Genomic DNA, 17,728 nt, shown 5'->3' on the forward strand with positions numbered 1-17,728 from the left:
TTCCATTGTCTAGTGAATGTAATTTCGACAATTAAGATGAAATGCAGATTTAAAGTAATTCTCATGACGCAAGTAAAATATGCAAAATAAAATAAAGAAAATTGAATTCGTGACCAAAGACATGAAGCCAGTGTCAGACGTGACTTGCGACACTGTGACGTCATGCCTCCGTGAGAGCGAGGCAGCGTTAATATATTTTGTCTCAGCACTTTGGTAAGAAGAGTTCTCGTTTCCAAAAAAGCATACAGAACAGATAACTTTAATCTTGTTGCAATTATGTTATCAAGAAGTTTTGTGTCAGCTATTTCTCGTCTCCAAGGATCAGAATCGAGAATAATCTCCGTCCCAATGAGAAGTGTCTCGTTGTTGAACAACAGAGGTTCTGGCTCGTATACATTGAGACGATCTATGAGCAATCAAGAAGCTGCTTCAGGTAAAACTGGTTGGGACATAGAACATTTAACAACAAGAGTCATTAACGAGATTTGCTTTCTTCAACGGTAAAGGGTTCCGTCTACATTCAAATTTAGTTTGCGAAAAACAGAAATGTATCGATTATGTGTAAATTTGTTCTTGTTTACATTTGAATTGTTGAAATTGGGACATGCAAACTTAAAAATTCAAGTAAATTTTCTTCTCAACTTTACCCTGAAAAACACATTTTAAGATATTAATACTCTACTATTAAGCTACTACTGTTAAGTTACCACTGTTAATCTAAGAAATGAATTTTGATGTACCTCAATTTTCTGTAAAAGGATGTCAATGAAGTGACGTGCAAGGCACAATATTCCTATGATTTGTGAACACGTTCAGAAATTTGTGAACACGTTAAAGTTTGAACTGGTGAGAAGTAATCTTCAAGATTTACTAATCTTGCAACATGGCCAATATGGCAACCTGGTGCTAATGTGTGTGCCTGTTCAACCATGGTGGTGGCATGGTTATTGGGGAGGGGGAGGGGATGGGGGTGGGGGAAGGGATTTGTTCTTTTGGGACTCTTCCGGAATGGCCATGGTCTGTCCTTTCACTTTGAAAGATGAGTGTTCAGCAGTCAGTCTTTGTTTGTGTTACTAGGTAGCCGCGTCTCTTTTGTGAGGCTAGACCGATCTTACCAGTAATGAGCTGACTGAAGAAGATCTGTTTCGGTATTCTGCTGTCGTACATGCGCAGAATGTGCCCAACTCAGCAAAATTAGGCTGTTATCAGCATACTTTCAATACCTGAGATGCCACACCTGCCAAGGATCTCTGTATAGGGGATCCTGTCTGACCACTAAATCCCACAAATGCAGGCACTGGAGGTGGAAGGCCTCTAGCTGTTTAATTATGTGACACCGGTAAAGTGTCCACGTTTCACACCCATAGAGTGATGTAGTCAAAACAACAGCTTGATACACCCTGATCTTGGTATTAAGACAAACTCCATGCTCTTTCCAGAGTCGATGAGTCAGCCTGCCAAATGCTGTGCTGACCTTTGCAGCATGCTGCAAGATTTTATCATTTCATTGTGCAGTTCCAGAAAATAAAAATCCATACCTACCCCAAGGAAGGTCATTGGAAATTCCTAGGGGGAGGGGGGTCTTAAAAGTCAAAATTTTAGAAGCAATATATGAAACTAAACTGGAATTTCCTGGAGGGAGGGAGGGTGCAAAACAAAAAACCTTATGTGGGGGGAGTATGGGTATTTTCTGGAACTGCACATTTTTACAAAAGGTTAATGGATCCATGTGTGAATCTGGCACCATCCACCATAAGTCTAAGATTAAAGTTGACATTTTCAATTTTCCCTTGATTTTTGACATGTCAAGCTGACATTCATTATGCCAACACTAGATTAGTGTCTGCCCAGTTTTGTTTTCCTCCATTTTTTTAACTTTGATTTGAGTTTAATTACTAAGCATTTTTACCAAACAGAAAATAAACATTTTTACCAAGCAAGATGAAAACCTTGGTTAACTTGTAATCATCAATTATTAACTAATTGGCCAACATTTGAGCGACAGAACCCTGTCATCAGCTAGCATTCCATGCGGGCTCAGAGTGTTAGTGATACCAAAACCTCATGCAACAGAGTCTGAGTTAATCCCTAGTCTTCATCTTTACGTTTATGCCAACAATGTATTATTACTGTTTGTTACAGGGAGCAGTGGGAGTAATGTGCCAACAATGCATCGTGTATCATCTGTGGACAGAATCAGCCTTATCCTGACAAGAACCATGAAGCCACCAATACCTGCTGAAGTACAGTAAGTCTACCTGTAACCAAATATTCTTTGATTTTTCCTTTCTTCCTTTCTGATGTTGAAACTATTTGTACCCAGGGTATGTCATAGTTAATAAACTATTTTTGAAAAAAGAATTCCACACCTGGTTTGTTTAGAAGCTGGGACCCAGGTACCAGCACCCGTCCACTTTGAGCAGAGTACCCGTCTTCTTGAACTACTTGTTGTCCATGTAGCTGTTGGATTTATCTTAACACGTTTTATTTTTGTCATACAGTAGTGGAATAAACAAATTCTCAGAAAGCACTCTGTCATTCTTTTCTAGTATAATTTGGGTAAATGATGAGTAATGACGAAAGGAGAATTTCTTTCCGCGAATGTAGGAAAATGTATTCCTAGCAGTCTGATTTTTGAAAATTTCCCAGGGGAGCATGCCCCTGAACCCCCTACAAGCTTGGGCCTTCACCCTCACTTAGTCAGGGTACCTTCCTACTCAACACCATTTGTCCTTCTACAAAAGGAGTATACGTGATGATTTCGCCTTGCAATATGAATTTCTCAAAATTTGTAAATGGGAATTTAGTGGAAATCCAAGGAGTGGCTTTCTTTCCACTGTTTCCAGGTCAAATTGGAATTTGGAAACTGTTGATTTTTGTAGAGGGAGGAAAACTGGAGTTTCCAGACAAAAACCCTCGGAGCAGGGATGAGAACCAACAACAAACTCAACCCACATATGATGCGGAATATGACCAGGAATTGAACCCGGGCCGCATTGTTGGGAGGCAAGTGCTCTCACCACTGCACCATTCCTGCTTCCCTTTAATACAGACTAGTTCTTGCGTCAGAAATAATGTTCTGTATTTAAATTGTGATTTAAGGGTTGGAATTCTGGCCCAGCAAGTTCTCCCTCCTCCGCTTCTTTTAAAAGAAAGCTTAAAGATTTTCTTCTCTCTAGGTATTAACTTCTGTAAGGCTGTATTTCTTAACTAACTTACTTAATATGTGTGTGCGTGTGTGTGTGTGTACGTGTGCGCGGTCAAAGTTAATTATCATAAGTCCATGTTGTAATTCTAATATAAGATAGCTATTTTTTAAAAGTGAGGAAGCCTGACTTCATAAGCCTCGTGATTTCTTTCAGGTTTTCTCGCCATTTATTTTCTTTCGTCAATTTTCATCATTTTTTTTCCATCTGTAATTGTTGTATATGGCAAAATAAATATTGTATTGTATTGTACAAAACTGAATCAACCGGTAGTGAGGCTTGAAATGATTTCCTTTCTTCTCTGTTCAATTAAACCTAGATAAATAACAAGTCTCTTGGGCAAAGTAGAGCTTATAGACTTGTTATCACACATGAACTTTTGAGAACTTCTTTTTGGCTTTAAACAGAAGAAAGGAAATTATTATTTCAAGCATCACTTAATAGTTGGTTCAATTTTTCAACTAAAGCCATAAGCTTGTCAGGCAAATTCCAGATCTCAAATCACAATGTAAATACAGAACTATGTTTCTGGCACAAAACCAGTCTGTATGCATTCAAAATGAAAGCAAATTCAAAGAAATTTGGATTACAAGGTCAAATAATCACGTATGCCCCTTTTGCTGTTCAATTGATATTTTCCTACCAGACTGACAGCTTTATTTGGCATTTGTTTGTTTCTCAGTGTGGCTACCATAGAAAGAGCAAACAGTCGCCGCCGAATTGGAATCAATTTGATAATGGGAGCAGTTTTCCTTGTTGGATCCATTTGGATCATAAAAGCATCCCAAAAGGGCCGCGAGGAGCATACGTTAGTATCACTCCATGAACAGAATATGCAGAGATATGAGAAGCTAAGAGAAGAAGAGGCTTCTACTGCTGCCGAGGCTGCTGGTGAAAAGTAGCAAAGTGATTCCAGTGAACATGTGTAATTTATATAACAAAGACTTTTTAACTAAAGTTTAACACTAGGACAATAATGAAAGGCACAAGGTGTAAGGGACATGTAAGTGATGTTTGACATTGAAATCTAAACTGGATGTAACTGAGCTACAGCCTTTATAGTCTGTACTTTTTACATCACTTTTCGTTGTTTTGACTCAGATTTGTGCATATAGCCTCCCTTGCAGAAGCTCTTTTGGCTTGTCACGCAATCTTTCCTTTGCTTCTTTCCTTCTTTGGGGAGGAAAGATTGCATGATGAGCCAAAAGAGTGTCTGCGAAGGAGGCTATTTTGCATGTGGTCCTCACTTCCTTTAGAAAACTTTGCCCTAAGATCTTTCCACTTTTTTGGAGTTTGTGTGGAGTAAAAACCATCACAAACGACGAGCAAGGGATAAAACACTGAGGCAACAATTTCTTAAGGAACTGAAGGCCACATGCAACAATCCAGTGAATCTGAGCTAAAAAAACAAAAAGCGGTATAAAAAGTACAATCAGCCAGTTATGCCTAGCCTGTAGCCGCCATCTTGGATGTTAAAAGCAGAGGAAGATTGGGGAGAGTATAAAGTGCGACCAACGGGGTGGGCATTAGGCTGAAAGAAAAAGGAGCTCAGCTCCCTAAGATTGTTAAAATCCAACATGGCGGCTACGACTGATAGAGATTCTGGCTCTTGTGCGCCGCCCAAAAATGCCTGTATAATTTGTGGGCTATATTATGCCTTGAGTCCATCTGTTACAAATTACAGTCCGAAGAACAAACAGGTGATTGCGTTAATAAATGAAATCAAATGTGGAGATCATCTATTCAGCCAGACAGAATAACTTTTCACAACCTATGAGCAGAGCCTCCTTTTGTCTTTTTCCTATTGAGCAAGCAAAAGAAAGGCTCTTCTATCAAGGTGAACTTTTCATTGAGGGCAACATGCGAAATTGTGTCAGTTTTTTGAGAGTACAGTTGGAAAATCGGTCTCCACCAATCAGTTAGTTGATAAAACCCGTCCCTTCCGTCATCAGACATTGAGCCTTGTGAATTAATTATTTTAAAGCAACGTTTTAGCGTACACTGTATAAGTACAGTAAAGTGAGTAAACATAGTTACACAGTTTCAGAACTGTCCAAGAATCCCACAAATTTGTTGGTCTACACTGAATTGAAGGGCTGAGAGCATAACCAACATATAGTGCATTTCAATTTAAGCTCAGATTCGCTGGACTTTTTGCATGAGGCCTTGAATTTCTTCAGGAAACCTTGCTCCAATGTTTTCTCCGCAAATTTTTGCTTCGTTTGCAATAAGAACCTATGATTATGGGCAAGATTTCTATTTTTATCGAAAAAAAAAAACAACAACAACAACAACGAAGCACAAAACAATGGATGAAACATTGGAGCAACATTGCCGCTGAAGAAATTCAAGGCCACATGCAAAAACTCTGTTGAGTCCGGCTGAGCTAAAACAAGAAAAAACGATATGAAAAGTCATTTGGATCGGTTATGCTTTTCAATTGCTGGCAACCTTTAGCAAATAAGTTGTCAATCAAAAACCTTGCTTTTAAGAGTCAGGGTTACCCAATGAGAACCTTTAAATGTGTTCCCAGATTGTTTTGTGGCCTTTCCTGTCCTTTTAAAGACATATTTGTGTAAGCTAATTCAGATTGATCTGTTCGGATGTCTAGCTGAAAATTTAAAAGTTGCTGAAAGTTTAGGGAACGCAATCTTATTCCCCAGATTAACTAGGTGTTGTTGATTTTACGACAGTGCCAGCTAAATATTTTTTCGCATTTTTAACGAAATACTGCCCCTTCGAAAACGAAAGAAATTAGTTTTCCAGTGTTGCGAAATTTTGAGTTGACATTTTGCCGAAGAAAAAAGTAGATTTTGTTCATGGCTAAATCCGAATTTCTGAGGCACAGATGTCCACCGGATAGAACGGTTGGTTGAAGCTCAAATAGTTACAAGCATGCAATTTCTCAGTTACAATATCACAACCTGATCAAGCATTCGGCTTATGAGAAAACTTTTCCCACCAGAAGATGCTTTTGGTAAAATAATCAGCCAATACAGCAATTGGTTGAAAGATGTGCAAACCGTGCCTAAATGAGCATAAAATATTATGACCAGAGATACTTGCAGCTAACCTTCAAACTTTTCCTCACAAAATTGAGCAAACTGTGTCCTTCCCAGCCATTGTCTCTTTTTGTTCAAAAATTTTCACATAGATAATAATAATAATAATAATAATAACAACAACAACAACAACAACAATAATAATAATAATAATAATAATAATAATAATAATAATAATAATAATAATAATAATAATAATAATAATAATCACGATTGAAACCACCGATGCTCCCAGCTACATGGATCTTACCCGGACATTGGTGAAAAGAAAAGAAAACTTTATAGAATTAGACAGTGATGGTGATAATAAAATTTTGATAATAAGACTACTTGCAGTCTGTTTCTCTGTCGAAGTTTGTGTAGTGGTATAAACACGCAGCGAAAAATGGAACGAGGAGGATTAGGACCAGACGAGAGCGGCGCGCGAGTAGCCTGGATAGATCTACCGTGTAGCATGAAAATTTTGCTGATTCTAATTTTTGCAGATTGACCTCGATCCGCAAAAATTAGTTCCCGCAGAAATAAACACCGGCAAAATAAAACGCCGCAAAAATTAACTCCCTTCAGTCAAATTAAAAACTTCACTTTTAATGGATCTGCGCCACCGGGGCGATATACATTGGACCATGCTCTGGTGGCGCTTCTGCGGCGGCCTGCACAGAAGATATTTCAACTCTTGAAACTTCAACTGAACAAGAGTGTTATTATCATCGGCTGAGTCTGCCTCATTGCGTTACAGTAGGGCAAAGTTTTGCATTTTAGCAGGCCGCTCCCAGTTAAGTTTCAAAGTTGTATACTTGCTACATCGTCGAAAGCCCCTCTGTATGCCTAGAAAGGTTTCAGCTACGGTAATTCAAACATTCATGCTGCTTTCTTATAAAATAATATAGTGTTTGGTTGTGCATAGTAGGCCAGGCCCGGGGGCCCGGGCGGCAAGGTAGGCTTTTTGTTTTGTTTCGTTGTTGTTCAGTCCCTTTACGCAGTAAGGTATTACAGTGATATGTCTCTAATATGTAAGTAGAGTGAAACATACAACATACCGTACAATAAAAGTTAAAAATATTAAGGTTTCTTCCACTTAAATGCTCTATTGCTTGAACAGAGCATCGCAAAAATTAGTTCCCAGCAAAAATTTTAGTCATCTCGAACCGCAAATATTTGTTCCAGCAAACCACAAAAAATCGCCAATCCGCAAAATAAAACTCCCGCAAAATTTTCTTGCTACAATGTTCAGTGAATGGAGTTCCATAACCTCGGGGCAGCGACCATAAAAATACGATTACCGAGTCTGGAATGTTTTGACAGGAGGGAAGCAAAGTAAATAGAAGTACAAAATGTATATATTAAACTGATACACAACAACAAAAGCAGGAGAGCCAGTAATTTCTCATTTTACTGTTTCTTTTCAAATTAATACAGCATTTTTGTCTCCATTTCACTCTGTCATTTAAATATTAATCACACAAGTAAACCAAACGAGTGGCGAATAAAATCTGCATGATCACCTACGCACAACAACGGATTTTGTTTTCAAACCACTCAGAAACATCGAGCCTGGTTAAAATAAATTACACGGCGCCAAATTCTTTCATCCACTCTTCATATTTCTTGATGTCCGCGTCAGAAACAGATTTCGCGACTTTGTTTAAAGCCAGACCGAAGTCTTCCATATTGACCGGCAAATCCAGCTCTTCCTTCGGCAAGTTTTTTATTTGTTCTGGCGTCAAGCCACGAATACGACGCCTCATTGCCATCATGGATGCATCCCTGTAGAAATTATCACGGAAAATATAAGGGAAAGAGAGAAAAACTTTTAATATTACAACCAGTAAAACTTGAACACGGGGTAACCGCGTACCGTTTTTGTGTTTAATAATAGGGAACTTATGCAACGACAATGAAAATATAATTTCATTTTATTTGTACTATTTCGCGATTATTTCAACTCATTCAATTTGAACAAAAACAGCGAACTAACCAGGAACCAAATTTGTAGGCGTGGCGTTCAAGTAAAAGAAAGAGAAAGACAAATTCACCGTCGTGTGCTCACCGTTATCCACAAAACCTTGAATTTGAACATTTCACGTTGTTGTTTTGCAGAAGACGGCAAAGAAATGTACCAAAACTTAAAACGCGCGTGCAGAGCGAATGTTTTGCACCGTTGCTTAAGTTCCCCAATAATTCCAAGTCAGCGTAGCTTTTTTGATGTGAAATACTCATAAGTGTCGTAAGTATTGTTTGTTTATAATATAATAATAGCCTATTGTTGGAATAACAATAGAAAATTGTTTACAAACAATACTTAGTTTAGCTAGAATCTAGTTAGGTGTCCACTATTAGTAGAGGGGACTTCTCCCCTCAGCTACATTCCTTGGCACGCAAAGGGCGCGTTATTTTTTTTCTCTTCTGGAATGAGAATGAACAGAAATGACCGGACCATAAAGCAATAAACAAACCACCATTCTGAAATAAGAATGAAACGCGGTCATTCTTACCCAAACAGGAGAATGAGTGCAATGGCATGGACTCTCATTTCTAACGATTCCGGAATAAGAAGAAGTAAAAACAAACGCGCCATAATTCTCATTCTAGAAAGGTTCCCAACAAACGTGCCCTATGGCCATTCGCTCTCTTCTTGTGCTTTGAGTTTGACGAGGCCATAATGTCAAAATCGATCGACCACTATTTGAGTTTGATTAGGGGCTCGTCCACACAAATCCAGCTTAAAAACAATACTTTTTCAAACTAATCTAGATTAGCGGTAACGGGGCTAAGACCTCCAAAAACTAGGCAGTGTTATACACTATGAAAGAGACAGGGAGAAAATAAAAACAGCTAAGAAAACAATAAACATGACAGCTAACAGCGAGAGAAAAACACAAACAAACAGGTAGGTATCATAGGTTCGACTTCTGTTGGGTGGACTAAGTTGGATTTTTTTTTTCCGAATATGCCTGTGTCACTCACTAAAAAAAATACATCTATCAACAAACACATTGCTGTGCGTTTTCTAGCTAAAAACCGGAACGAAGGCTGGGGCAAGTAAGCTATTTACCCTTGATCTAAATTTGTGTTTTTTTTCCTCACTTACCTGCAAACATTCGTGATATCAGCACCACTGTAGCCTTCCATCTTTTTAGCAATCTCCTCAAGAATCACATCCTCCGCCATGTTCACACCGCGCAAGTTAATCTTGAGTAACTCAAGGCGGCCAATAGCTACAAACAAACACCAAGAATTAAAACCTCGGGATTTTCGCTTTCAAATATACGAGGGAAAAGCCCTGGGACAAGGTGTCAACAATTCAACTTATAGCCCGCGTAAGAGCGGAGTGGCAATTTTGCTGGCAAAGCCGCGAGGAAAATAGGAACTCTTGTTCGCAGCTCTACCGCAGGGCTGCCAACTCTTTGCGTTTTATCCAAGATACCATTTTTAATAACAACCAATTTAGATCAAATTTTTTGAACCAGTTTTAAATTTAGCGACTACATGTATTTCAATTTTAGTATTTTTATAAGTTAGGCCGAAAAATCTGTTTCAGTGAATGATCTGCTATAATATGGAGAATTTGGTTTTTTAAAAACTCTTTACTTTTCAAAGCCAAAACAAAAGTTACTGGAGTAAATAAGCCCAAGGATTTGAAAGGATGATTACCACCGACTTGAATACAGAGTCTGTTGCCTGAATGAAGGTCCCCAGCTTGTTTGTGCTTATAGTGTCAGAATGTCGTTTGAGAACAGTTCTGGACCCGGTTGTACGAAAGCTGATTAACGCTTAACCACGATTAACCGTTAATCGAAGTTTTCATTTCGCTCGTCTAAAATGGGTTAAAAGGCTAATTTCAAGCCAAAGGTTAAGAAAAGTCTAAGGTAAAACTGACGGACAAAAATCTTTTGGGAAAATCTTTATTAATTATTAATTAAACTCGCATCAAAGTTCACTTTAATCCGGGATTAGCTTAATCGGGCTTTGAACAACTGGGCCCAGCTGCTGTCAGACTTGTCAGGCTAATCCATCCTCTGCCCCTGGTCTTCAACTAAGAGACTCGCCTGTCTATACATTAATCAAAGATTTAAGATAAAAGTTTTTAGCATACTTTCAGGGAGAGGAATGTAAATTCTCTTCTCCAGTCTCCTGCGCAGGGCTTCATCCAAGTCCCAGGGGAAGTTAGTGGCTGCTAGTACCATGACGAGCTGAGGACCTCCCTCAGCTGTTCCACCTCCCACACCTAAAAAAACAACACAAAGAAACAAATCCAATCAAGCCTTGATCATATACCTTATTATAGGAAATTAACGCTTGCGTTAATTAAGGTATTTGAAATTAACGCGAATTGAAGGAAAAATTACTTCCCAATAAAGGAAATTAACGCGAAAGAGTTGCTAAAATTCCAAAATGAGGGAAATTAACGTGACTTACAAAAAGAAAAAGAATTTGTTGAGACAACAGGAAAAAATTATTTTTAACACTAAGTGTAAAAATCCGATATGCAAACAATGTTCGTGGAATTGTCCGTAAACACAGCGGCTAAGCAAAGGAATCTAGCCAAATTGAGCGTTCTTCACATGCAGTGTCCATGATACCAGCAAATTCCACCCTGATAAAACAATGCTTTTTGGGGGGGCGAAAGTTATGGAATTTAAGGTCGCAGAAACACGCCACTTAAAATTAACGCAACTTAATTTTTAAACTTCGCATTAATTTCATGGAGCGTTAATTTCCTATAACAAGATATCTTTCCTGTGACTGTCATCTTGCAATGGCAGCTATCACTCTAAAATGTGTCCAAATTACCGTTAAAAGGGCTTATTGAAGTGTCAGAGCCATTTTCAAACATGTATACAAAGCATCTTCAACTTGAAGACACATACTAGGCAAAACGAGGAGACGGCGAAATTGGAAACTTTGTATAACTTTTTGAAAAATTGGGTCAGTCAGGTAATATGAAATGAAACATGGACATGAGAGGGTTTGTTTGTAAAGAAATTGTGGTGTAAGGCAATTTAGCAAACGTAAAGAGATTTGAATGCTGATATTTCGAGCGTTAGCCCTTCGTCAGAGCAAATAAGGATGCCTTGAAAGTGAGAGTCATTTGAAAGTAGCAGTGACTTACCATCCATCTGAATCAGAAGCTCAGACTTGACTCTTCTGCTGGCTTCATGTTCACTGTCGGAACCTCGCTTACTACAGATTGAGTCAATCTCATCAATGAAGATTGTACTGGGGGCATAAAATCTTGCCTGAAGAAAATGAAAACATTTATCTCATCAGTCACCACCAAGCTTTTTAACCCTGTAAGCCTCAATATCTAGATTCAAACGAACTACAGTGAAAAGGAGAGAGCGAGTGGTGGATTGGACGTGTGTTTCAAATGGAGAAAGAGGAGGGAATACTAAAAGAGACATAAAGGTGCATGTTGGAGAAAGAATTACAGGAGTTGGTTAAGGCAATGGCAGTGTTCCAGATAAGAGAGGGGTCTCAGGTCAAAAACCCGAGAAGCCTGGCTTTCTGACCGAACAAAATGAATGGCAAACTTAAGAAGATTTAGAGAGAACCAGAGCCATTGACCCCTCAAAATTCTTCATTGACTCTCTGATTTTGAAAGTTATCTCGAACACTGAATGGGCTGAGTCATCCACTGTTGCATAGGACAGAGATTGGTGGAGAGAGTTGATTTCCTGTATTAGTCCCCAGAAACTGATCAGGATAATGAACCTCCAACATCAACATACATGTTCTCCTTAAAGTTGTCCAAATATTTCTTATAGTATTAGCTGGGAGAATTTGTTTTATCATCAAGACATTGATCTGTATCTTTGTAATCATTTCCTTTCTTCCCATGAACAGTAGTAACAGTGAAAAAAGTAATTATTAGATAATGGTCATCTCTGGGCTTGAAGGCGATGCTACAATCCTAAGATTTCTGTTCTTTGGGAATTAAGTATACTAACAATAATATTAACCCAGCTGGCAAAACAAGGTGAATAAGCTAAATTAAAATATGTTACTACTTGCCATCTCAAACAGTAGTCTAACAAGCTTCTCTGACTCCCCACGATATTTAGATGTCAGAGTTGATGATGTCACGTTGAAGAAGGTTGTGCCACACTCGGTAGCAACAGCCTTGGCTAACATGGTTTTTCCTGTTCCAGGTGGGCCAACCATACACACTCCCTGACGACAAAAGAAAAAAAATTCTCATATCACAGACGGAATGCATTATTGACGAGATAGAGTTGCTCTGCTATGGAATATTCATGCACACATCCTGAATACAACAGAGAAAAATAAAAACGTTTATGTGACAAATTGAATGCATTATTGATGAAATAATGTTGTTAGCTGCTATAGACTAATCATACACACATCCTTAATACAACAGAGAAAATAAAAAGCATTTAAGTCAAAGATGGAATGCATCAAACAAATTTATTACATAGTTCCACTATAAAACAATCAACCCCCACACCCTGATTTTTTTTAAAATTTATTATTTACTCAGTGAGACGGAGAAATGTTTAATATTGGAAACTGTTTATTTCCTGTAATAAAATAATAAATAAGCCAGAAGTTCATGAAATGGAATAACAATAACTGATATTTCGTACTGTAAAAAGTTCTGTAATACCTTCCATGGACGTCGAATACCAGTGAAGTAGTCTGGCATGAGTAGAGGCAAAACCACCGCTTCTTCTAAGAGCTTTTTGGCTTCACCCAATCCGGCAATGTCACTCCTGCATTATAAGTGTCACAGCAAAACAATTATGAAATTTAAAGGGACATGCAATCTCTCAATCAGCCCACAAAGTTAAACAATCTTCCATGGGAATTTATTCCATGAATATTAAGAGAGACTGTGAACCTGGGTAAATATGGTCACCAACATTTTTGTGATTTGTGGTCGTATTAGCAAGTGGGTTCCTGTGCCAATAATTGCACTACGATCAGTTTTAAGCCTGAGAAAAGGGAATTGAGGACAGGGGTGGGTATGGGATCACTACACTCAGGCATTTGACTGCCAAATTAGTGACCACTATGGATTACATAGTGCTACATACTTGAAATGGAAATAAATAACTGGCCCAAATGAGGTGATGTTCATAAACAATTCTTAGAAAAAGGTCAAATATTCTGGCTAACAGGGGGTGATTTGATCTGATTTGAAAACATTTGCCAACCTGGCAACCAAAACTAAACCTAAAGAATTGCCAGTAACCACCGAAGAAACAAGTCAACTTGGAATAGATGGTTGCACAAATGTCGTTAACATAAAATTAATGTAATCAGTAGCAAGCCTGGCAATTCTTGGCAACTCCGAGGATACCAGGTCCATATTTATAGTGGCAACTGTGAGGATTGAATGTGTTTGTACACTGAATATAAGGATGATTTCCATACCAGTGAACATTAGGATTCTTCTGTAAAATGTCCCTTTCAAGGGCCTCAACCAGATCTTTGTCATAACCGCTTCCATCAAATCTCTTCTCTCCATCACCCTCACCATCGCCTTTGGCTTCTTCCTGCAAAGCAATGACAAGTAGAGACAAAAAAATGAGTTCACCTCATCACAATCCTAGCCTAGCTGAACAATGATTTATATCAGGTTTATAATAACACCAGGCTACAAATCAATGCCCAACGAAAGACCACAGAATTAATACAATATTATCCAAGGCCTGACATTAGTTAATAAAGTAAAAGGTCAAACTGGCGAACTACATAATTAAATATAGTCAAGCTCTCACGCAGATTTAAAATGGATAGAGTTTCAATAACCTGGGAGTGTCAGTCAGAGCCAAACAAGCTTCCTGGCTGCTACTTCAACAATGCTTCATTTCGGTGGTATCCTGTCCTTAACAGAAATCGTACAAACCTGATAACAGGTCAGCTCACTCTCACCTTGTGCTCTTTCTTAGCAGCACCTCTATCTTTGTCCCCTCTCTGCTGGCCACGCCCTCTGTCTCCTCTGTCCACCTGCCTGGGATCACGGGAGGGTTTATTGCTGGGTCCACCGGCAGGTTTGCGCCCTCCCTTGTCTACACCTCTGTCACGATCTGGTCGCTTACTTGGTGCAGCAGATGGACGATTGACTGATGGATTGTAATCATCATTTTTCCTCACTACTGGACGAGGGGCAGGTTTGGAGGGTCTAAAATGGACAAAATAAATATTACGGTAATAACTACTTTGCCAAAAGTGATCACATAATTGTACAGGCAGTATATTCACCAACATTTGTCGGAGAGGAAGATAAATTTCATCCAGTATTTGTCACTGGGGAAATGTTTGATTGAAAACAAGTCAACATGCAACAAAAAATTTTGTTTCCATATTGTCAACCAAAGGTGCTAAAACATTCAAGTTTTGTTGGGCCAACCAAGTTGGTTAAGCTACTGTATCATCTGTAGGCTAATGTGCTCCTAAAAAGCATAAACCATGAACGATGAGACCCACTGGATTTGTGGGTAGTGTTTAAAAATTGCCTTTGTTTGCCAACTTGGACACTTTAAGGAAAGTTTGGATAGTTTCCATGACAGTTTTCATGGAAAGTTTAAATTCACCACGTGCAACTAATTATGGCTATCAACCGTCGCGCAAGAATAGAATATTATGCAAATAAATTTAGTACACTTACACCCATAAAGCCATGCTTTTTATTTGTCAGCGTTTTTGCAATTGAGTGTTTTCTACAGTAAACCAAGGTAGTTAGTCAAACACAGCTTAAGATTTTGAACAGGCAGGCATAGGTTAGTGAACCTGGGCTGGATAGCTAACTTGAATATTTTATTTCAAGGAGAAAGTTGGTCAAGATGCTAAAAGCAGCCAGACAACGCTTTGTTCACAGATGATCAATTTGCTTGTTGTCTGGCCCTTAATGAAACCCCTGAATATTGTTGGTCAATTTTTGCCTCTTTCATAAGAGCCCTGTGGTGACTGACATTATTTTTTGACAACATTGACTCCTGGTCATGAGTTTCAGATAACTGAAACACATCAGTCAGGTTGTCATGTTACTTCACCACGTTATTGCGTCCGATGTAGAAAGAACGCACTCCTTATACAGATTGGAGTCTAGATTGTATGGGACAACATTGATTCAGTGAATGGATGGGTCTTGCGCATCTGGCATCCCCCGCAGATTTTTTTGCAGGGGCAGATAACATCACAAAGGAGAGAGAGCCTGGGATCGTGTTCATCAAATGCACTAATCCTAATCTTATAGGTGAATCTTTGCTGACGTCATTGTTTACATTTTTCCTCATTAGCATACGACTTAACTCATAGAAGCCGTGGCTGTATATATGAACTAAATGCAAAAGTTGAAAGGGCTGATTAAGTTGAGCAATTTGTGCAATTTTCAGCTCTTTATAAGCAATATTAAAATAAATATCAGCCATCAAAAACTGCGAAACTGCTGGATGGCAAAAAAGTTAATGAGCCATACATTCTCTGTAAAATTTCGAGGTTTTAGAAGAGAATTTCTCCGAAACTATTCAATGTATTGGGCCCAAATTTTCAGAGAAAACTGAAACTGTTATTCCCTTTTAATATTCAGACTTTTTATTTTATTATCACCATCAGATAGTGATAAGCATATGTTAATGAGACAGAAAGTGGAGACAAAGATTCGCCTATTACTAGTCAGTAAGGAATATTACAATGTTGATCATCAGACAATGTTAACAGCAGTTTGAAGAAACATCAGACATCTGTTTAATCAGGTTAACAACATGGATTGACAATCTTCAGTTCATTTACCTGTTGTCTCTCTCGACCGGTGTGGGTGGGGGCCACACGTCAGGGTCCCTTGTCGGCTCCTCTTCATGTGAACGCCGGGGCCCACCAAAATGAACAGTATCCTTCTTGAAATTGGCAAGGGTTTGGTTAATCTCTTTCACTTGGTCATATTCCTTAACAATTGACTGACGTACCTGCAATGGAAATGTTTTAAAGCCACTTATGTAGACAAACGTTCCAACACTGGTCTCTAAATTTTTCTTATGCAAGTTTAACAAACAAAAAGGGTAATGTCTGCCTTGGTCTCATGAATCAAAATGCTGGAGGCAGGAATCCCAACTCTCAAGTTTGGTTTTTTTTTTTCAAGTTTTTTATTTTTGTTAGCATCCTTTGAAGAAAAATTCAAAGGCTAAAAAGGGTTGATTTTTTGAGGGCACCATTGATTTGAAGGATAAAATGGCAATTTAAGGATGTCCGATGAACACCCTATAGATGAACATGTGTTGTGGTTCAATTTCGCCCTTGGTTGTAATTTTATTTTCCATTGTTTCAAATTCATTATCACAAATTACCATACCCAAGAGCAATAAGAAGGTAAAATTTAAACCAATGATAAATTTGAACCACAACACATGTACTAAAAAGTGAAATGGTTCAGGACAGGTCTTTTTTACAGGTCATGTTCCACAGGTCACAAGTGCAGGTTAATGTTGTAAGTGATTAACCAAGACTGTAAGCATGCCCTAGGCCTGAATTAACTTTTCAGCATGGGTTTAGGACTAAGAGACTCTGTTTAGTTTGTTTATATACAATTATCACAGTGACCTGTAGTTGTGACCTGTAAAAGAAACCTGCCGAAATGTTCAAACCTGGTGCCACTCCTGTTTCATGATAGCATCATCTTTGAGCTGTTGGATATGTTTCTGTATTTGCTGTATGACGCCTTGATAATACACCAGCGATGTGTCATAGTTGCCAAGTAGTGCATACTCGCGTGCCATCTTGGCATTCTCACAGATTTCATTTAGACTCATTTTGCTGAAAGCAAAATTGACAAAAGGAAACAAACAAACAAAATGCTTCTGGTTTAAATTGTTATATTAAGCTTACTTTGTACAATGCAAACCTTCATGTGGGAAGTTTCACTTATAAATAGATTATTGTCATAATTTTCAACAAGCAGTCCTTTTACTTTTCTATTTGAACCGAACCCCAACCCTAACTTGAGCTAGAGCTTATAAGCTAAGTTCTTTTCTTAAGTTACGCTTATGATGACAGTTGCATTTTATTACAAATTTAAAGCTTTAGCATTAAAATTGAACAGACCAGGCGTTGAAATTCTGCGAAACCACACGACGAATAGTTTCACGAAGGAGATTTGATTTGGACTAAATAGGCCTAAATGAAACAAGAATACCCAAAAAACAAACACAAACATTAGCTTCGTCTGATAAAAATCAAGAGGGAAGCTGTGGTTGACAAAGGTGTCAAACAAAAACACGCACGAAAAATATTTTAAAACTTAACAGCGCGTTCTTAATAAATAAATTGGTAAATTAACACTCCTGTTGCCTTTTCTTATAATATACACAGAAATATGTGTTATAAATATAATTCTTACCTAGATATCTCAAGATAAATTTGTCTCACAAACCGTCCTTCGAAATTACCGTTCGAACACTGATTTGAGCATGCTCTTGGCGCGCTTATCTCGTATGGCAT

General features: G+C 38.3%; 2 protein-coding genes across 2 annotated transcripts; one reads left to right on the forward strand and one right to left on the reverse strand.

Moving 5' to 3' along the window:
• The first annotated feature begins 185 nt into the window (after positions 1-185).
• LOC146466629 (uncharacterized) lies at positions 186-6,594 on the forward strand. The gene is made up of 3 exons (XM_085127343.1): positions 186-433; positions 2,143-2,248; positions 3,889-6,594. Exons 1-3 carry the CDS (start codon positions 277-279, stop codon positions 4,106-4,108), a joined length of 483 nt encoding a protein of 160 aa, XP_084983469.1. The 5' UTR covers positions 186-276; the 3' UTR covers positions 4,109-6,594.
• A 1,051-nt stretch (positions 6,595-7,645) lies between these two features.
• Positions 7,646-17,710, reverse strand: LOC146466630 (katanin p60 ATPase-containing subunit A-like 1). The gene is made up of 11 exons (XM_085127340.1): positions 17,628-17,710; positions 16,876-17,044; positions 16,028-16,200; positions 14,168-14,417; positions 13,667-13,788; positions 12,897-13,002; positions 12,284-12,442; positions 11,382-11,508; positions 10,365-10,496; positions 9,360-9,486; positions 7,646-8,035 (listed from the first exon to the last, which is right to left on the reverse strand). Exons 2-11 carry the CDS (start codon positions 17,038-17,040, stop codon positions 7,837-7,839), a joined length of 1,560 nt encoding a protein of 519 aa, XP_084983466.1. The 5' UTR covers positions 17,041-17,044; positions 17,628-17,710; the 3' UTR covers positions 7,646-7,836.
• Between the last annotated feature and the right edge of the window lie 18 nt (positions 17,711-17,728).

Source organism: Pavona decussata, unplaced genomic scaffold, assembly GCF_977016875.1.
Source record: "Pavona decussata unplaced genomic scaffold, jaPavDecu1.1 SCAFFOLD_143, whole genome shotgun sequence".
Classification (NCBI taxonomy): Eukaryota; Metazoa; Cnidaria; class Anthozoa; order Scleractinia; family Agariciidae; genus Pavona; species Pavona decussata.

Excerpts from the sequence above, each read along its gene's own strand:
- LOC146466630 (XM_085127340.1), bottom strand. The coding sequence starts at position 17,040 with ATGAGTCTAAATGAAATCTGTGAGAATGCCAAGATGGCACGCGAGTAT. Across the intron at positions 11,509-12,283 it reads TTAGACTACTGTTTGAGATG|GCAAGATTTTATGCCCCCAG; the intron begins GCAAGTAGTAAC and ends CATTTTCTTCAG. Across the intron at positions 9,487-10,364 it reads TTACATTCCTCTCCCTGAAA|CTATTGGCCGCCTTGAGTTA; the intron begins GTATGCTAAAAA and ends GTTTGTTTGTAG.
- LOC146466629 (XM_085127343.1), top strand. The coding sequence starts at position 277 with ATGTTATCAAGAAGTTTTGTGTCAGCTATTTCTCGTCTCCAAGGATCA. Across the intron at positions 434-2,142 it reads CAATCAAGAAGCTGCTTCAG|GGAGCAGTGGGAGTAATGTG; the intron begins GTAAAACTGGTT and ends TGTTTGTTACAG. Across the intron at positions 2,249-3,888 it reads CCAATACCTGCTGAAGTACA|TGTGGCTACCATAGAAAGAG; the intron begins GTAAGTCTACCT and ends TTTGTTTCTCAG.